General features: G+C 30.3%; 1 protein-coding gene across 1 annotated transcript in view; it reads right to left on the bottom strand.

Moving 5' to 3' along the window:
• LOC137390618 (uncharacterized) overlaps positions 1–23,705 on the bottom strand; it is a 66,947-nt gene that overhangs the window by 30,059 nt on the left and 13,183 nt on the right. The window contains exons 7-13 of the mRNA XM_068076943.1: positions 22,593–22,791; positions 13,055–13,179; positions 12,668–12,774; positions 9,448–9,557; positions 8,414–8,584; positions 6,728–6,923; positions 6,172–6,269 (exon numbers count right to left, since the gene is read on the bottom strand). Of these exons, the coding sequence (XP_067933044.1) occupies positions 6,172–6,269; positions 6,728–6,923; positions 8,414–8,584; positions 9,448–9,557; positions 12,668–12,774; positions 13,055–13,179; positions 22,593–22,791 (1,006 nt within the window). The remainder of the gene's footprint in view (positions 1–6,171; positions 6,270–6,727; positions 6,924–8,413; positions 8,585–9,447; positions 9,558–12,667; positions 12,775–13,054; positions 13,180–22,592; positions 22,792–23,705) is intronic.

Raw genomic sequence — 23,705 nt, 5'->3', positions numbered from 1 at the left:
TCTGTAAATTAACAAATCTACCAGTTAAAAGTTACTATTTCTATTATATTTAAAACTTACCTCTGGCATCTCTGAAAGTAGAGTAACAGCCAGTAGACCTCCTACAGCTCATCAGACACTCAATATCTGACCTGGCAAACCATGTCTTAGTTATTGCTGAACTTGAGACAGAAATGCATGCTTTGTCATCAACAAATGTTCTTCCACAGTCCTCTACTACATCTGAAAAAGTAATTTACATACAAAGTTATTTCTTTGGTTGACTCTACTCTGACCTCTGATCAAAATGAGTGAGCAAATTAATGAGTGATGTCATCACTTTTGTACCATTTGTGAAAAATATTTAAATAAAGTCTGAATGCTAATGCAATACAATTAGAATGTATCTTTAACAGATTTAACAGATTTAAAAGATTTTATAATAATTCTGCCCTACATCTGATAAATATTTCATGTTATAGAGTTAGCTTGATTATTCATAAGCAGGCTACTTGAGCACTTTGAGCTTACTCTTTAACCTTTTAGAAATAATATTTGTATTTATAATGCAGTAATAGACACCTCTTTTTTACTTTTTTATTAGTTATGCCGTGCGTAGTATAATCGGTACGTACATGAGCTGCCGCTAGATTGTTTTAATTATAGTAAGCTAAATACGTAAAAAATTAAACAAAATAAATAAAATTACAATTAGTCAAAATTAAATAAGCAAATCAGTTGACCAGCATCTTATCTTATCTACCAAATTATGTTTCTATATATATATAAATTTTAAAGTCTGCCATTTAGAGTCTCCAGCTATAGTTATTAAAATTTAGGAATAAAATATCTGCTTCCTGCAAGAGTTGATCTCGGAATATCCCGCTTGCCAGGCAATAATCTTACCAATTAAGCTACACAAAATGCAACAAATTCACTAGGCAATATATGGGTTAAAATGCACATAGCACTCTGTGTCATGCAATGCCACTAAAGCTTGCTCTCACAGCTCTTATTAATAAGTTTTGCAACACGGATAGTAGCTAGTAGCGTACATAAATTAGTCATTAGCAACATGTCAGTTAATATAACTAACTATAAGTGTATAAACTAGATGATGTGTTTTTTTACGAACCCAGCAGACTTGAAGTGATTGCAGATATTCTCAGCCAGAGATAAACAGAAACTAATTTGTAAATTTTCATTGTTAGGCTGGGTGTATTTCTATCTTAGTATGAAACCACCGAGTTACCTACTTCACCTTGTAAACTATAATAATATTTCTATCAATGATCTCATTTCCTTAACCAAATACAAAAGCTGTATAGATGTACACCAGCTGCTTTTATTGTGTCAATATATTGCAGTCGATTTAAATTATATGCAAACATTTACCAGCATCAACTTTTAAAGACTTTCTAAAGTGATAAAAACTGCTTTGTGGTTGATGACAACTTTTAATCAACTCACAGTACATGTCGGAAATGAACCTTCGTCCATGAGACCATGAGACCTAGTATGTGACCTCTTCCGTCAGAATGATAATTCATAAAGATGAGTATGGTGGAGGTCACACAGAGTTACTGTTGTAAATATTCTGTATGCACTTTCAGCTAATGGTCTCTTTTCTATGTTTATGAAAGTTCTCTCCTGTTCATACACTGTATTGGTTATTTGATAGTCAATAGATGATTCAACAGATATTTGTATAAAATAAATTTAAAATACAGACTAGTTTAGATAGCCACTAAAATAAACACAGTTTATGTTCTTATCTGTGTAGAGATTCTGGTTTCCGTGGAAGAAGCTTTCTTCTGCAGATGTAGTCTTACTTCTTGTAGTGTTGAGTGGAGCTAGTCTAATTTAGAGTTATCCTCCCAAATGTATATCAGCATATGTTGGAAGTATCCACTCTGTATGGTAATGTTTACCTAGTTTGGTTTACCTCAGACCAAAAAAGTTGCTTTTTGTTTTGGGCTTAAAATGAAAATTGTAAATAAAATCATTGCTTGAAAAATTATATTCCATTATAACGCTCTCTAATCAAAGTAATTTTAATGTGAGTTTTATATGAGATTCTATTTATTATTTACTGCACAACAAGCAGACATATGACAAGAAAAACCAATGTATTCAGCTAAATGTCACTATCTGTGTCTTTTCAAGCTCCCGCTTATTCAATCTTCCCCAGCACATTCATTCTCATTCCATCTGAAAGGATAGCTACAATGGTTATGTTTAGCATAGTCCTGTGCTAACTTTTTTAGTTGTTTCTGTTAGTTGTAAAGCTGTGAGCTGGTATTCTTTTAGTAACAGTTCTTGATGGACTGTAAAACTGTTCTATGTGCTTTATTTTGGAAAAGAACTCAACATTATTTATTCCTTTGTCTTTTGCCTTATTTACATAACGAGTCAGGATAGTTCTGAAGATCTTCAAGTTCTCAGTGACCCTCTGTGCTGCTAGGCCTTCCTCAAACACCATTTTTATGGCAGTCCTCATTTTAGCAGCAGGGGTTCAATTTTTCTCATGGCCATCAGCCATCTTCTTATATGTACGCAACATCTCTATCTCTTTCCAGTAGCAGTCTCAATCTTGATCCGTTTATTTGGAAATAATATATATAAACAAATGCTCTTTAAAACCTGTCTCAAATATGAAGGAAAGTAAGTTTGATCAACTAAACTTAGTGGGTTGAGGAGATTATTATTACTACAAATAGCGCTGGAGATCTGAGGGAGAGTGTTTCAAAGTTAGCCTATTTGTATTTTAGCTTAAAAATGCATTTTTATTACTTTGGTTTTGGTGTAGGAGCACTGAGAATAAAGCGGGGTATAGTGGACCATGTTCGCTGTGCTCCACTTCAAATTGTTCACTGTGCCCCAACCATTCCATGTGAGAAAAATTGAGCTGAAATTTTCACAGCTTTCATCCATTGTTTATGTTGAATATTGAAAAAAGAATATTGAAAAAAGAAGAGTACACTTATGTCTATCTTTATTCACATGAAAAAAAACATACTTGTTGCAGTGTAATGTACATGTTCATTTTTAGCTTGCATGTCATATATTACTTTTACCATGAAAATTTACATTTTACTCACCTGAGCTTTTCCTCTTTTAGCTATCTATTACGAAATAATGGAAGTAAAGCTCTAACATAATTTCCTATGAAATATAACTGGTGTGACAACACTCAACTAATTGTATCTCTGAAAAAAGGAGTGTTCACTGTGACCCTATATCCATGTGCCCCCGTTACCCCTACTGGTTACAAATCTTATATCCTACAATTACCGAAACTGTGCATAATAGTTCAAGCACTTAATTACTTTCGTATTTGAAAAAAATCTTATTTTTAAGGATTTGTGTTTGTCTCCAATTAATTAGAGTAGATTCACAAAAATGAGACTTGATTTGGAAAATGAATGAAGTGATTTGTGATTGGGTCTGTCAAACAAACCATAATACTAAGAAATGTGTTCCTATGTGCCAGTGATTATGGATTGCTTCTATTTTATGATATTAAAGGGAAATTTGTTTATCGCAAAATTAAGATTTTAGATGGCGTATTAAAGTCGCTATAAAATAACAACTGATATTAGCTGCTACCGGTGTTACCATTACTCTTGATTTCCTCGTTCTGTTAACTTCCATCACTAAATCTTTGTATTTTGTATTATCAATGTTATGTCTAAAATTCTTTTTTGCATTCTCATTAACAGCAACTTTAGTGATATTAAATAAACTGGACACCTTTGATGGAAAACTAAAACTCTCACCTTCAATATTGTTACTCATTGAATATGGTCAAAATGGTAAATTAGTAAATTGTTTTGACTCAATTTTTTTGCTACCAACTGTTATCATAATTTTGCAATAGAAGCCAAAACGCTAAAAAATCTTCCAACATTTTTCAGAATTAGCTCTTGATAGTAAGGTTATCTTCGTTTATTTTTAAACTCAAAGTTTGTTTTGACAGTTTCTCAGGCTCAGATATTCCTTCACCTGTTACACCTGATGACAAACTGCCACTCAGGCTGTAGTTTTCATGTTTATTCTACAACATCATATATAAAATAATGTAGTTTTTATAATAAACAAAATGCTATAAGCTATTAAAAAATCATGATGTTATTGATTACCTTATACTATTATTGAAATAAAACAAATTATTAGAAATATGACAACTAATACCATAACTAATAAAATATATTTTAATTGAGTCTCTAAAACAGTCCTATTGAGATTAACTAAAGTAAAGAACAAATGATGTCAAAAGTCTACTGATATTAGATAGTTTAGAGATTAACATATGGAAAAATGCTGTGTGAAGCTTAAAAGTTCTTTTTTCTCAAACTCTCAAAGATGAAATAAAAGTGAAGGTACACGGCAAATCTGAACAAAAAAGAAAGAAACAATCTTGTATACAAACACGAATTAAAAACAATCTCAATACAACCTTAACAATTTTCTTAAGTTAAAAAGATAAAATATTATTATAATATTATTGAAATTATTGAAATTGACTCTCATTGAAATTAATACAAATTGATTAGTTAGATAAGGCTATAGTTAAAAATTACAGATGGAGATTACAAGAGAGCTTATATTATTTTAAGGGCCGTAGCAATTGACAGGCATCGAGTCACAAGTTTGTATCAAATCTAATCTTAACTCTTCTAAGAAAATGTGAAATGATGCTCCAGATCCTGTCAGGGCATCGGCTCCCTGGTAAATGGAGCAATAGCTAACAGCATAGCTAATGCTCCGATTTCCTGATGAGAGACCACTACACAAGCCACTGACTGTAACAGCAACAAATATCTACACTTAGTGCAACAATATATATTATTATACTTACAGCAGCAATATATATTATTATACTTACAACAGCAATATATATTATACTAACAGTAGCAGTTTATATTATTATACTTGCAGTAGCAATATATATTATTTTACTTACAACAGCAATATATATTACACTTACAGTATCAGTATATATTATTATACTTACAGCAGCAATATATAATATTGTACGTGCAACAGCAATATATATTATTATACTTACAACAACAATCTATATATATTGTTATACATACAGCAGGAGTATATATTATTGTACTTACAGCAGCAGTATATATTATTGTACTTACAGCAGGAGTATATATTATTGTACTTACAGCAGGAGTATATATTATTGTACTTACAGCAGAAGTATATATTATTGTACTTACAGCAGGAGTATATACATGTACTATTGTACTTACAACAGTGAAATATAATGAAATGAAGAAGTACTGTTAGATCTACGTTTGTAAATTTAGCATCTATCATTACAGAACAATAGTAGATTTAATATAGTATATGAAAAAAGCAATAATTACTAGATGAGACAAAGCAGCACACTCAAACTGTAAAAATGTTTAACAATAATTAAATATGGCCAAGATAAAACAGGTTTTCCAATTATTAATCGAAAAAATAAACAATACTATTGTTAAATCTAACAGAGCCTTCTACAATACAAGGTTAACATAATTTCTGATTTAAAGATTTGTTGCCATCATATTAGTAACTCTCTAATAGTATACACCATCATATTAGTAACTCTCTAATAGTATGCACCATCATATTAGTAACTCTCTAATAGTATACACCATCATATTAGTAACTCTCTAATAGTATACACCATCATATTAGTAACTCTCTAATAGGATACACCATCATATTAGTAACTCTCTAATAGTATACACCATCATATTAGTAACTCTCTAATAGTATACACCATCATATTAGTAACTCTCTAATAGTATACACCATCATATTAGTAACTCTCTAATAGTATACACCATCATATTAGTAACTCTCTAATAGTATGCACCATCATATTAGTAACTCTCTAATAGTATACACCATCATATTAGTAACTCTCTAATAGTATACACCATCATATTAGTAACTCTCTAATAGTATACACCATCATATTAGTAACTCTCTAATAGTCATTAACACATATTGCGGTATTAAAGCTTTAATTTGACTTTTATGGCAATTGAGGCTAATTTAAGAAAGCTTTTCAATCTTAACAAAACCTTTTAGTTGTTGCTGATACATTTATTAGATAACAATGTTTGCGAATTAAAACATTTATCATTTAACAAAAAACATCAGTAGAGCTTATAAACTTACCTTGCATTGGCTGGTATGAACGAGATGCCGCAGAAAAATAACTGATACCTTCTATAGCTCCAGGATTTACACATTTTGCATTGTCAATCATGAAGTACCTGCAATTGGTTGTCAACCGTGATACGGAAAAGTAAAATTGCTTCTTGTTTTGTATGTCCAACTTTTTGTTTGATCAAGTCTGCAATCAGTGATTTCTTCTCATACACTCATGTGCGCCTGCTCTCATACAATCATATCTTTCTGTCATCATGCATTCATACCTGCCTGCTCTCATACAATCATATCTTTCTGGCATCATGCATTCATACCTGCCTGCTCTTATGCAATCATGTCTTTTTGTCCTCATGCAGTCATATCTGCCTGCTCTCATGCAATCATAGATTTATGCCCTCATCTATTCATATCCTCCTGATCTAATGTGTTCATATGTTCTTTTGCACATCTATTCAAACTCTAATAAAATGTCAACCATCCTATATCTTCATGACACAATTCATACTCAAATGTACAAGTTTTCAGATGAGTACTAAAACTGAATATATTAATATTCAACTACCATTTAGCACACTTAGCTGCAATATCCGTCGAGTGTGTCCCACTAGCTGTCAATCTCAATGCTGTATCTTCATACTGTTTTAGGTAGGGGACAGTCAAGATAATACCATTGTCTGTATCATCATCTAGGTTGTAGTAGTGATATCTAGTAAGGTATCCAGTAAGACTTCTGAATACGGAGTGATTCTGAGTGTAAACTACAAGGTACAAAAATAATTTTGAGTATGTAAGAACTTGAATGTCTTTTTCACTTCAGCAAATTTATCCAAAACTACCTCAACTCATGACAACATGAAACATTATGGGTAGACCAAATGCATTGTAGTGCAGGTTGCACAGTGTAGTGTCATGGATTGCACAGTGTATATATATTATAGTGTATCAAAGTAACAAAATCTTTTAAAGTTTTAATTCTTTGTTAAGTATTTTTGTGAACATGAATCTGATTAGTCAACACTCTACCTTCATAAGTAAGAACCTTTAGTGATACAAAAAATCTCTCTTATTTCTATAAAATTTGACAATCAGCACAAAATGATTCATTAAAGTATCAATAAGCTGTTGTTTTTTTGGGGACTTTAAACGGATCAATTAAATACTCAAATTCATTTTAAACAAAAAGGTGTTCTTTAGTACTGCGACATATACATATATATATATATATATATATATATATATATATATATATATATATATATATATATATATATATATATATATATATGTACCTGTAGAATGTGAAATATTTAATGTATATTAGAACCACGGAATCCATGAGAAAGTGAAATTAAAAATTGTTGCTATACCTGGACTATCTATTATAGACAGCACTGTCAACCATGTACATTCACATACTTGTAGTTATGGTGAGTAAACAATTACTGAAGATATGACACTATTCTTAATTTACAAGGCTGCTACTATTACTACTGCTCTTTTAGTACATGTACAAACAGTTGTAGTAGTAGTCGCAGTAAAACTAATAGTACTACTAGTACTATTAGTAGTACAACTACTAATAGTAGTACTACTAGTACCAGTAATAGTGCCGTTATTATTGGTAGTCATAGTAGTAGTACTAGTGCCGTTATTATTGGTAGTCATAGTAGTAGTACTAGTAGTACTACTACTATGACTACTTTACACTATGAAGTGTAAAGTAGTACTACTTTACACTTCATAGTACTACTATACTACCACTAGTACTACCACTAGTACTACTACTACTACTACTACTACTACTATTACTACTACTACTACCACTACTACTACTACCACTGCTACTACTATACTACTACTACCACTACTACTACTGCTACTACTACTACTACCGTTACTGCTGCTACTACTACTACTACTACTACTGCTACTACTGCTACTACTACTACTACTACTACTACTACTGCTACGACTACTACTGCTACTACTGCTACTACTGCTACTACTACTACTACTGCTACTACTGTTACTACTACTACTACTACTACTACTACTACTACTACTACTACTACTACTACTACTACTACTACTACTGCTACTACTACTGAACTGCCTGTGTTGATTCAGGTTCTGTGTTGAATAGTTAGTAAACATTTTTTGAAGCTGCCATCAATTAAAATCCAACATTTTTCACAAAGAACATGTAAATAATGTCACTACCTATAAGTATAGTACACATGGTTCATACCTCCATCAATCTTCTTCTCTTTTCTCACTTCCTCTATATGAACTCGTGAAGGACAACTGTGAGAGTTAACTACAAAGTTAGTTGGTTCAGTCTTATTCCAGTAGCATTTTCCTATGTAGATCTCAATGCTGTGCTGCCCAGCTTCTAACTCATTGTCACATATTCCCTCAACTGTAAATAAAACCTGAACATGACATTCATAAGAATGAGACAGTGATCTGGTTCTACACACCTTGACTAAAGCAAACAAAAATCTTTGCTAAATGTTGAAATCACCTTAAGATTGCATGTAACTTCGTGTATCAGTCAAGTTTCAAAGAAATGACATTCATATTGTATTTAAATTTCATTTAGATGCCATTCAGACATCATTCTGTTGTCATTCACACGCGTTTAGATGTCATTTACGAGTTATCAAAATGGCTTTAACTTTACTTCACATTATTCAGTAATCTACTAGCTCAAAAAAACTACAGAATAGTTTGAAGTTAAATATGACACATTAAAAACAACAAAAAACACTATAATTTACTACTAGTAATAGTTGGTAATATTAATAGTAATAGTTTACTAGCTAGTAATCTACTAGCTTATAAAAACTACAGAATAGTTTTCAAGCTAAATATGAGACAATAAAACAACAATACACTATAGTTTACAACAATTCTATTTTAAGATTTTTGTTCTTATTTAATTTTCGGATGATACGCTCAAGCTATTTGAAGCAAAGAGGTTTTCAGCATTTCTGTCGGAATGTAAGCTAACTTTCTGTTGCCGAAAATTACTGTCGGTGACAAACACCAGAGTTATTAGTCTAGTTTATTTGTGGGTACTTTTTTATGAAGTATAAGATTAAACCTGTATTTAAACTGCCCCAATCTTTACAAGCAAATTAGTAGTTCACTGCAAATATTGAGCAGACAGTTAAGATTGCATGTAGAAAACAGCTTTAATAAGACTTTTGCAAACAATTGCAAAATAGATTAAAACCATAATAGTTTTCTTAGAAACCAGAAAAATAGCCTTATACTCACGACTGTGAACACGGACATAATGTTCCCAGTAAGTCTTAGCATTGTTTGCGTCATGGCTGATAATAATATCAGCTTTTGGTGTGCATTCAGTTCCGTTTATAGCAATATACCTACAAAAAAAGTATAACAAAATTATGAAGGCTGAATCCTTTTTTTAAGGCAAATCATTCATACACTAGAGGAAGTGCTTACGAAATTATTCCATGGCCTCAGAGACAAGAATGGAGCATTAGGAGCGGCCTAAAGTTTGTAACAATGATTGTCATGTTTAGAGCTCTTTTTATTCAAAAAGTAAGAGTTGTAAAGAAAGGTATTAAATTATTAGAATCAATCAATATTTTACATTATTTGACAATCAAACATGAAACTGAAATTGTGTTTAAACGTAAATGTGAAATAATTAGCAAGTAATGGCTAAATGTAATCTGTTTAGCTATGATAACAATAAAACAATTATTTAATAAATAATGTAATAAAAAAGTCTATTTTATTTTTATATAATTTTAATTTAGTATAATTAGGTATAATTTATTTTTTATTTAACGTATAACAACATTTTCCACTCCTACTTTCAAACTTTTTGCTTGCTTAAATCAAGCAAGGATGTCCACTAAGTAGTGGACATATTTGCTTCAAGCTAGTCTATGTGTTTGATTGATATGTATTGGAATCTAATATTACACGCAAGGGCTGTTTGCGGACTGAGGTGTCAATGAATCACTCTATGACCATACAATGTCAATACTTTCAGTTGATGGCAGCCGGTTAGCTTCCCATCACACCAATGTAATACAACCCCAGTATGACTATCTATCTTATCTATGAGTAACTGATTGCATTAACTCGCTTACTAAGCACTATCTATTCAGTGCCTTTGCAAGACATGTAGGTATTGAATTTCTTTAAATAATAAGCATATATTAGAGTATTAAACTATAATCATCATTTCTTTTAATATGAACAATACTTACTATCTTAACTGTGAAAATTCTTGATCATTGTTTAACCATTCTTATGGCTGATGTTATTGATCTAGTCAATCACTACAATTGACTAGCACAAAAAAGGGGCGTGGCTTAAACGCTCCTTGTTGGCACCGGAAACGCTCGGGTTGTTGAAGGCACTGTTATCACTTTAGGGGAGATAACTCTATGCTTACAGCTCACAAATAAATTTGAACTAGCAAAAATGATTACTATACCGAGCTGTTGACAACTTACTCAGTGTCTCATGTTATGTAAGAAAAAGTAAATATCACAGATTTCCTCTGCATTTAAAACCTAAAAATGTAATATTCATGGCCTTGGCAACTTCCATTAGCATAAAATTAAAAATTTTACAGAAGAAAATCATATTTTTAATTGATAAATTTATTTAGAGCAGCTGAAAATAATATTTTTAAGGTTATGTAAGAGACTGTCATTATTCAGATCAAATTTGAAAATTTGCTCCTACTTGATGCTTTACATTATATTGAATTTGTTATGTAATAAGAGGCTTTCTATTACGTCTTTAGGTTGAGTAGAATTTATACTGAAAGGGTTGACATAACAGGAGTGTCTACTGTGTTTTAAAAGTTGTAGTTGTTTGAAAAAGTTTGAAAGCCTTTACAGTTGTTTTTATTTTCTCTCTTCCCTTCATTTATTTCAATTACACAAAACACTTCTCATGATATGTAGTTTGAAAGTTAGAGTGGCAAATGTTGTTATATGTTAAATAAAAATAAACTATACTTAATTATACTAAATTAAAATTGTATAAAAACAAAATAGACTTTTTATTACTTTATTTATGAAATAATATTTTATTGCAAACATGGCTAAACAGATTATATTTAGCTATTATTTGCTAATTATTTTACATTTAAACACATTTACAGTTTTATATTTTTTCCTAATTTTTTTCAACAAAACACTTCTTTCATGATATGAAATGTAAAAGTTGTAATTGTTTGAAAAAGCTTGAAAACCTTTACAGTTGTTTCCTTTTTCCTCTCAATTCATTTGAACTGCTTAAAAATATTTTCTCATAATATGAAGTTTAGAAGTTAGAATGGTAAATGTTATATAAAAAATACATTTTCTGTCCAAAGACTTTTTTATTACTTGGACTATGCCGGGTAGTACAGCTCATAGTTGACGGCAGTCGATTGGCTTCCCATCACACTAATGTAATACAACCCCAGTATGACTATCTTATCTATGAGCAACTGATTGCATTAACTCACTTACTTAGCACTATCTATTCAGTCCCTTTGCAAGTCATGTAGGTATTGAATTTCTTTAAATAATAAGCATATATTAGAGTAATAAACTATAATCATCATTTCTTTAATATGAGCAATAATTACTATCTTAACTGTGAAAATTCATGATCATTGTTTAACCATTCTTATAGCTGATGTTATTGATCTAGTCAATCACTACGATTGACTAGCACAAAAAAGGGGCGTAGCCTAAACGCTCCTTATTGGCACCGGAACCGCTCGTGTTGTTATCACTCTAGGGGAGATAACTCTATGGCACTAAGACCAACTCAAGGTACTGTTGTTTAGAGGAGCAACTATAGCTATTAGTTACACGCTATTGGGTACAAGGAACCAATCATCATTTCAACAGTTGTATTACGCTATATTGTACAGTTTCAAATTATACTATATTTAATCAAGTTATATGTTATTGTTTTGCATTATAGTAAATTATATTATATTACAACATAATATGCCATATTGTTTTGTATGATATTAGGATTCATTAACTATTAATATAATGAGTATATATATCGTTCTATTTATTGTTCTATTGCACTGTAGTATATTAAACTACTTTGTGTTGTGTTCAGTTATATTATATTGTATTGTAATAGTTTATATTGAATATTTTTACATTATATTTATTTATATCAAACATAATATTTCATGTTGTATTGTGTTATAGTATATTACCTTATTTTATATTAAAACACACTAGAATCTTATATTATACCATGATATTTTTAACTATACATGATAAGACTTTAAGTTAAATTATATTATATTGTATTATGTCATAGTATATTATGTAATGCTGCAATTATTTGTTGTATGTTACACTATAAGATACTAAATTGCTACACATGTATGTCTTGCCCATGGCTCAATGGTATTAGCTCTTAATAACAAACTAATAGTGACAAGAATAGGGATGTGATTCTCAGTCTAACTACTGTATTATTGACTTACCATCTTCCACAGTATCTTTGGTTAGTGTCTGTGACCTTCACACCAAGTAGTGCACTATACTTGATTCTAAGGCTAGTATCAGAGGCTAATTTTTCATACATTACTGCCTGCAACAGCATCAAATAGAAAGCTGCCTTGCTCAGTGCTTGCAACGTAAAAACAATGGAGCCTTGACAATGCAAACCTTGCTAAATGGCTTTCATACAAAGAATTGCTTGCAATACACTTTCTATATCCCACAAGTAAAATAGGTATAAGTTACTAGTTATGCAACATACCAGTAAGTGTTTATATTATACTGTTTAATCTCATTTAATATGTATCCTTATTATTTTTAATATCGCTCCTTTTCTTACGAGCTCAAACAAGTTCCAAATAGTAGCATACCTTGACGAGCTGTGACTCATCCATGGTGTTGAATGTTGTGTCAAGTGCCTCATTCCAAGAATGGTATTGGTAGTTGAACACTGCTGAACTAGGGCACTCCTTGCTAGCTGAATTAACAGCTACTCCTGTATTGGTAAATATGCATTTACATGGAAACTTCAACTATGAGCCACCACAAAAGTAAATAATGGTATATTTTGTGAACTCATACTATATGTATATAATGTTACCTTGTATTATACAAGGGTAATTCATAGCACAAAATACTAACTCAAAGTATATAATGTTAATTGATAGTATATAATGCTAACTGATAGTATATAATGTTAACTGATAGTATATAATGTTAACAGATAGTATGTAATGCTAACTGATAGTATATAATGTTAACTGATAGTATATAATGCTAACTGATAGTATATAATGTCAACTGATAGTATATAATGCTAACTGATAGTATATAATGTTAACTGATAGTATATAATGTTAACAGATAGTATGTAATGCTAACTGATAGTATATAATTCTAACTGATAGTATACAATGTTAACAGATAGTATGTAATGCTAACTGATAGTATATAATGTTAACTGATAGTATATAATGTTAACAGATAGTATGTAATGCTAACTGATAGTATATAATGTCAACTAATAGTATATAATGCTAAATGATAGTATATAATGTAAACTCATAATATATAATGCTAACTCAGAGTATATAATTTTACTTGCTGCATATTTTTAACTCATTGTATGCAACTTATAGCTTGCAGTGTTACCTAATATTATACAATATCAACTGATAGTATACAATGTAGACTCAAAGGATATAATGGTAATAATACACAAGTGTAAATCAACATAGAACTATATATGAGTTACTACCTGCTATAGCTATTGTTTTTAGATTTTACTATTGAAGAGTATTGAATATTGCGTATTGAATATTAAGTATTGAAAACCTCTGGTTAAAATTATTGATTTTGTTACAAATGATAATTGATGTTGTTGCCCAGATCAATAACAATGGGGATTGTCTTTCAAAAACAACAGTTGTTTTTCTCAGCTAAGCATACCAGATATTATTTTAAAGATATGCATTAGAATTGGCTAGTGGTATAAAATATCTAAAATAATCTCGATTTGCTTTCAGCAAAAAACCTTTCTAAAATGTGAGAGCATTAATAAAGGATTTAATCAATTTTTATTTAAAAACATTGACCAATAAAATAATAGAGAATAATTACTTAACCATTGGTTAAAAATTCTTAAAGAAAACTATTTAGTACAGTATTACCATAGGCATGTTTTTGCTGTTGCGTGTAAAGTTTCCTTAGATTTGAGACAGTTGAGAAACCGCAAGTCCTTTAGTATGTATGTAAGTAGCAACAAGTCCTTTAGTATGTGAGTAGCCACAAGTCCTTTAATATTCTAAGAACATGTATGTATGTATGTATGTATGTATGTATGTATGTATGTATGTATGTATGTATGTATGTATGTATGTATGTATGTATGTATGTATGTATGTATGTATGTATGTATGTATGTATGTATGTATGTATGTATGTATGTATGTATGTATGAATAAACACATAATTTTAAATTTTTTTGTTTAATTCACTTAAAGTGTATATTAATAAAAATAAGTTATTCCAAGATCTGCTTTGTATGTTAAAATTAAGGTAGAAGAGGTGGTGTAAGATATAAGATATAACTCACCTTAACATAACTAATGTAGAAGAGGTGATGTAAGATATAAGATATAACTCGCCTTAACATAACTAATATAGAAGAGGTGATGTAAGATATAAGATATAACTCACCTTAACATTACTAATGTAGAAGAGGTGATGTAAGATAAAATATATAAGTCACCTTAACATCACTAATGTAAAAGAGGTGATGTAAGATATAAGATATAACTCACCTTAACATAACTAATGTAGAAGAAGTGATGTAAGATATAAGATATAACTCACCATAACATAACTAATGTAGGTGATGTAAGATATAAGATATAACTCACCTTAACATAACTAATGTAGAAGAAGTGATGTAAGATAAAATATATAAGTCACCTTAACATCACTAATGTAAAAGAGGTGATGTAAGATATAATATATAACTCACCTTAACATGACTAATATGGAAGAGGTGATGTAAGATATAATATATAACTCACCTTAACATTACTAATGTAGAAGAGGTGATGTAAGATATAAGATATAACTCACCTTAACATAACTAATATAGAAGAGGTGATGTAAGATATAAGATACAACTCACCTTAACATCACTAATGTAGAAGAGGTGATGTAAGATATAAGACATAACTCACCTTAACATAAATAATGTAGAAGAGGTGATGTAAGATATAAGATATAACTCACCTTAACATCACTAATGTAGAAGAGGTGATGTAAGATATAAGATATAACTCACCTTAACATAACTAATGTAGGTGATGTAAGATATAAGATACAACTCACCTTAACATCACTAATGTAGAAGAGGTGATGTAAGATATAAGACATAACTCACCTTAACATAAATAATGTAGAAGAGGTGATGTAAGATATAAGATATAACTCACCTTAACATCACTAATGTAGAAGAGGTGATGTAAGATATAAGATATAACTCACCTTAACATAACTAATGTAGGTGATGTAAGATATAAGATATAACTCACCTTAACGTCACTAATGTAGAAGAGGTGATGTAAGATATAAGATATAACTCACCTTAACATCACTAATGTATAAGAGATGGTGTAATATATAAGATATAACTCACCTTAACATCACTAATGTATAAGAGGTGGTGTAATATATAAGATATAACTCACCGTAACATCACTAATGTATAAGAGATGGTGTAATATATAAGATATAACTCACCTTAACATCACTAATGTATAAGAGGTGGTGTAATATATAAGATATAACTCACCTTAATATTGCTAATGAAGAAGAGGTGATGTGAGATATAATATATAACTCACCTCAACATAATTAATGTAGTAGAGGTGATGTAAGATATTAGATATAACTCACCTTAACATCACTAATGTAGAAGAGGTGATGTGAGATATAAGATATAACTCACCTTAACATAACTAATATAGAAGAGGTGATGTAAGATATAAGATATAACTCACCTTAACATAACTAATGTAGAAGAGGTGATGTAAGATATAATATATAACTCACCTCAACATAACTAATGTAGAAGAGGTGATGTAAGATATTAGATATAACTCACCTTAACATAACTAATGTAGGTGATGTAAGATATAAGATATAACTCACCTTAACGTCACTAATGTAGAAGAGGTGATGTAAGATATAAGATATAACTCACCTTAACATAACTAATGTAGGTGATGTAAGATATAAGATATAACTCACCTTAACATAACTAATGTATAAGAGGTGGTGTAATATATAAGATATAACTCACCGTAACATCACTAATGTATAAGAGATGGTGTAATATATAAGATATAACTCACCTTAACATCACTAATGTATAAGAGGTGGTGTAATATATAAGATATAACTCACCTTAACATTTTTAATGTATAAGAGGTGGTGTAATATATAAGATATAACTCACCTTAATATTGCTAATGAAGAAGAGGTGATGTGAGATATAATATATAACTCACCTCAACATAATTAATGTAGTAGAGGTGATGTAAGATATTAGATATAACTCACCTTAACATCACTAATGTAGAAGAGGTGATGTGAGATATAAGATATAACTCACCTTAACATAACTAATATAGAAGAGGTGATGTAAGATATAAGATATAACTCACCTTAACATAACTAATGTAGAAGAGGTGATGTAAGATATAATATATAACTCACCTCAACATAACTAATGTAGAAGAGGTGATGTAAGATATTAGATATAACTCACCTTAACATAACTAATGTAGGTGATGTAAGATATAAGATATAACTCACCTTAACATAACTAATGTATAAGAGGTGGTGTAATATATAAGATATAACTCACCGTAACATCACTAATGTATAAGAGGTGGTGTAATATATAAGATATAACTCACCTTAACATTGCTAATGTAGAAGAGGTGATGTGAGATATAATATATAACTCACCTTAACATCACCAATGTAGAAGAGGTGATGTAAGATATAAGATATAACTCACCTTAACATTACTAATGTAGAAGAGATGCTGTGAGATATAATATATAACTCACCTCAACATAACTAATGTAGTAGAGGTGATGTAAGATATAAGATGTAACTCACCTTAACATCACTAATGCAGAAGAGGTGATGTAAGATATAAGATATAACTTACCTTAACATAACTAATGTAGGTGATGTAAGATATAAGATATAACTCACCTTAACATTACTAATGTAGAAGAGGTGCTGTGAGATATAATATATAACTCACCTCAACATAACTAATGTATTAGAGGTGATATGAGATATAAGATATGACTCACCTTAACATCACTAATGTAGTAGAGGTGATGTAAGATATAAGATATAACTCACCTTAACATAACTAAGGTAGAAGAGGTGATGTATGATATGAGATATAACTCACCTTAACATCACTAATGTAGAAGAGGTGATGTGAGATATAAGATATAACTCACCTTAACATCACTAATGTAGAAGAGGTGATGTAAGATATAAGATATAACTCACCTTAACATGACTAATATAGAAGAGGTGATGTAAGATATAAGATATAACTCACCTTAACATTACTAATGTAAAAGAGGTGATGTGAGATATAATATATAACTCACCTCAACATAACTAATGTAGTAGAGGTGATGTAAGATATAAGATATAACTCACCTTAACATCACTAATGTAGAAGAGGTGATGTAAGATATAAGATATAACTCACCTTAACATAACTAATGTAGGTGATGTAAGATATAAGATATAACTCACCTTAACATTACTAATGTAGAAGAGGTGCTGTGAGATGTAATATATAACTCACCTCAACATAACTAATATATTAGAGGTGATGTGAGATATAAGATATAACTCACCTTAACATCACTAATGTAAAAGAAGTGATGTAGGATACAAGATATAACTCACCTTAACATAACTAAGGTAGAAGAGGTGATGTATGATATAAGATATAACTCACCTTAACATGACTAATATAGAAGAGGTGATGTAAGATATAAGATATAACTCACCATAACATTACTAATGTAGAAGAGGTGCTGTGAGATATAATATATAACTCACCTCAACATAACTAATGTAGTAGAGGTGATGTAAGATATAAGATATAACTCACCTTAACATAACTAATGTAGGTGATGTAAGATATAAGATATAACTCACCTTAACATTACTAATGTAGAAGAGGTGCTGTGAGATATAATATATAACTCACCTCAACATAACTAATGTATTAGAGGTGATGTGAGATATAAGATATAACTCACCTTAACATCACTAATGTAAAAGAAGTGATGTAAGATACAAGATATAACTCACCTTAACATAACTAAGGTAGAAGAGGTGATGTATGATATAAGATATAACTCACCTCAACATAACTAATGTAGTAGCGGTGGTGTGAGATATAAGATATAACTCACCTTAACATAACTAATATAGAACAGGTGATGTAAGATATAAGATATAACTCACCTTAACATAACTAATATAGAAGAGGTGATGTAAGATATAAGATATAACTCACCTTAACATCACTAATGTAGAAGAGGAGATGTGAGATATAAGATATAACTCACCTTGACATCACTAATGTAGTAGAGGTGATGTGAGATTTAAGATATAACTCACCTTAACATCACGTATGTAGAAGAGGTGATGTAAGATATAAGATATAACTCACCTTAACATCACTAATGTAGTAAAGGTGATGTAAGATATAATATATAACTCACCGTAACACCACTAATGTATAAGAGGTGGTGTAAGATATAAGATATAACTCACCTTAACATCACGTATGTAGAAGAGGTGATGTAAGATATAAGATATAACTCACCTTAACATGACTAATGTAGAAGAGGTGATGTAAGATATAAGATATAACTCACCTTAACATCACGTATGTAACGTTCACACACTAACTTAGCTTATGAACGATTTTCAGTATGTTTATCATTTATCAAATTTAACTTTTAATTTTCAGAATTCGCCTATATTTTGCTTACAGGATTGTAATATTTAAAAAAAATTAGTATTTGCCTAAATGCGCATCATATTTAAAAATGAATAATAAATTCAGGTGATGATAATTAAAGATTTAAGCTGTGCTTGATATCTACATCGCTTCTCTTTAGATGTTATCAGTCAATATTCAGCTTAAATAAAATGATTAACTTTGTTAGTAAAACATTACTAAATAATTTTAGTCAAATTCGAACAACCTGAAACCTAAACGCTGCTTAATTTTCATTACAAACTTTTAACTTTTAGGTAAGTTTTCAAAATCTTTGTTTGTACTAAAAGCTTCTTGATACAAAATATTTGCTACAGCCAATTTTATTTTATTGCTAAATATTTTTTATAAACTTGCCAAAAGTTAGCTATTCAGACTTCAGTCATCTATCATATGCAAAATATCAATATATTTGACATTTTGCTATATATATATATATATATATATATATATATATATATATATATATATATATATATATATATATATATATATATATATATATATATATATATATATATATATATACTGTATATATACTGTATATATACTGTATATATATATATATATACAGTATATATATATACATATATATACTGTATATATATATATATACTGTATATATATATATATACATGTATATATATATACATATATATATGTATATATATATACATGTATATATATATACATGTATATATATATACATGTATATATACATGTATATATACATGTATATATATACATGTATATACATGTATATATATATACATGTATATATATATATATATATATATATTTATATATATATATATATATATATATATATATATATATCTATATATATATATACATAGATGTATATATATATATATATAAATATATTGAAATTGAAAAATGCTGGAATGTAAGAACAACTGTAATCCCAGTAGTCATTGGGGCACTGGGCGCAATAACACCGGCGCATAAATTGTGGCTTGCCCAAATACCAACAACAATCAACTCAGGTGAGTTGCAGAAAAGTGCGCTATTGGGAACAGCTAAGATCTTGAGGCGAGTGCTCAAACTCCCAGGTCTCTGGTAGGAGACCCGAGTTAGAGCAGACTTTACCACCCATACGGGGTATCCGGGGTGAGGAAACAATTTTTATATATATATATAAGTATATATATATACATATACTTTAGCGTTTCTGACGTAAATGGTTATAGATGCTGTCAGAAAATGCTGTCTCAAGTTCTCACTCATTTCCTGTTATTATTGCTGCTGCTTTGCTAATCATTAGATGCCAGAAGTAATCTGTTTAAAATTTACATGTAATTAGTCATTCTAGAATACCTGTACAATGTAGACATCCTTTGGGTAAAAATTAGGATAGAATTGATATGAGAGGTCAACATGATTTTTCAAATTATAAAGCAGATGTTATGGTTTTATAAAATAAAATCAACGCTATATGCATAACTATGATAAAAAATTTCAAAAACCTAACAATTTTTACTATGAGTGATTGCTGCTATTGGCAATAGGAAATAATTGAATTTATGTCAATAAATAAAGCGTTGGAACAGCTGTTTGACCTGAGTCATTACAAGCATTTACCCAACAAATGTAAAGAATCTTTCCCAACGAAATGATGACTAGCTTTTGCTGACCATGTGTATAGTATTCGCATTAAAATACAACGACAGCATTTATAGATGGCTAAAATATTTATGTACTACTAGTTGAGAACTTTTTGTAAACTTTGAAGACTAAAGCATAAAGTGAAGTTATGTACCAGAACTTATTTGTGGTATCACCTCCATGATGATCATGGTTCGAGCAGATCTCCATCCTGTATGGCCACCTACTGAACTAAACCCTTCACACACTTGGATCACCAACTCGACCAACCTGCTTCCTTCAGCTAGTCCATAACAAGTTCCATCAACTAAACCAAACACAAGTTCCTTCATTAACATGCATGTTCAAGACTTTTTATTTTCATTTTATGTTCTTGGAAAAGCTTTGATGGTTTTATTAAAGGCAATCAAAATATAAGTATAACTAAATGATCATCAAAACGAATGACTACAGAAAAAATCAAGCATTGTTTCTAAAACAGGAAATTCACAAAAATTATCTCAAAGAAGCCAGACTGTCGACAATGAACTTTTAAAGACCAGGTAAGAAGTGTCAGAAAACAATGTCTGCAGACAAATCTTTAAAAAAATGCTAACGAAATAAAATGGTCACAAAGAAAACAGTCCAAACAACTAAATGCTCTCCAAACAAAATGGTCTCAAAGCAAATGGTCCAAAAACTAAATGCTTTCCAAACAAAATGGTCACACAGCAAATGGTCTGAAAACTAAATTCTCACCAAACAAGACGATCACAGAACGACTCGCAATAAGTGTTCAGAGTGTTGAAAATTTTTTGTTAAACTAGGAAAATATTTGAATCTCAGTTGTTTTATTCTAAATTAACCTCACTCACAATATTAAAAATTGTTTGAGCAAATTGCATTTATTAGTGGCAACCTGAATTTTAATTTAATTTTGTAAGGTTTTGCTAACTACTCTTGAAAAAAGTTTTACTGAAATCACCAAAATGTTTTAAATTCGACGCAACTATAAAAGTTTTGAACAACTGTATAAAGACAAAAGAACACCAGTTGCATCATTGGAATCATTGGTCAGTTTTCGAATGCGTGCAAAAATTAATAAGAGCCAAGCTGCTTATTGAAATTATCCAAAGCAATCCTTTTTATTTGCTATTTAAAGCTGCCTTATTTATTTGTGAAACATGTTTGCAGAAACAAAAATAATTTCTAAACAAGGACGTTAGGACAACTTGTGAGTTCAAATTGGGAGAGAATGGATAATTTAAAATTTTCAATTTGGAATAACTTGGCAGTTTTTTAAAAATTTTATTAATAGCTTAAACGCTAAAAATAAGTTTGCAAAAAAATTAAAGCCTCGGCTGCATCAGCTCAAACCAAAATTGAGCATGACCAAAATCATTTGGTTACAAGCTTTTAATTCAAGATTTCTTTAGCTTGTTCTCAGAGCCAAATCATCTGCCAGTGAAAACTTTGATTTGTTTGTGCGATAGTGAAATGAACAGTCACGGCTAGTCATACTGTTGGTAAGAAACATGTGAAGATTTTAAATTAGTTTAAACACATTGTTTATAATGGGCCTACTAGTATCAAAATTTTGCCATTTGACAAGAAATTCACAGACCTTGTACTTTTTCGAGTTTATGCTCAAAAATAAAAAGTCTATAGTTAAAAAGAAAATTTTAAAAACTGCTCCGAAGTTAACTTACGATCCATGGATCTGTGATAACCTCCAGCTTTAGCACTGTAATCAAGCTGCTCGATACTGTTTGGATTGGTGCACTTTGTACCATCAAATGTGAGATACCAATTGTTGCAGCCAAATTGTGTGCTGGTATGGGCTCTTATGGTCGTGAATAGCATTACTCGGAGCCCACTAGATTTCCTCTGTTTAGGATATCTTACTTTCTAAAAATGTGTATTCTAGTAAAATAATCCAAGAAACCGAAAGACGCAATATGGCAATATCATATACATTATAAGTGTTATTATGTTATATGATAGTAATAGGTATGAAATTAGGCAAGCAAATAATAGAGACATTTTGGCTGTAAAATAGAATATAAACACACATAGTGCATCCAATTGCCATATCAATTTGCACTCGCACACATATGTACACGCACACATATGTACACACACACGCACACACACAGGCACACGCACACACAAAAACACCCACAAACACACATACATACTGTACATACACACATACTGTACATACACACATACATACTGTACATACACACATACATACACACATACATACACACATGCATACATACACACATGCATACATGCATACATAATTACATACATAAATACATACATACATAAATACATACATACATAAATACATACATATATACATACATACTAAGATATGTGTGTATGGATGTATGGACATATGTACATACGCACATATGTCCATACATCCATACATTCATACGCACATACGTACATACATATGTACGTACATACATACATACGTATGTACGTACATACATACATACATACATACATACATACATACATACATACATACATACGTACATACATACGTACATACATACGTACATACATACGTACATACATACGTACATACATACGTACATACATACGTACATACATACGTACATACATTCGTACGTACGTACATACATACATACATGCATACATACATACGTACATACGTACATATGTACATACGTATGTACATACGTATGTACATACATACGTACGTACATACATACGTACGTACATACAGACGTACGTACATACGTACGTACGTACATACGTACGTACGTACATACGTACGTACG

Source organism: Watersipora subatra, chromosome 3 (assembly GCF_963576615.1).
Source record: "Watersipora subatra chromosome 3, tzWatSuba1.1, whole genome shotgun sequence".
Classification (NCBI taxonomy): domain Eukaryota; kingdom Metazoa; phylum Bryozoa; class Gymnolaemata; order Cheilostomatida; family Watersiporidae; genus Watersipora; species Watersipora subatra.
This window is presented reverse-complemented; position numbering and strand designations above follow the sequence as displayed.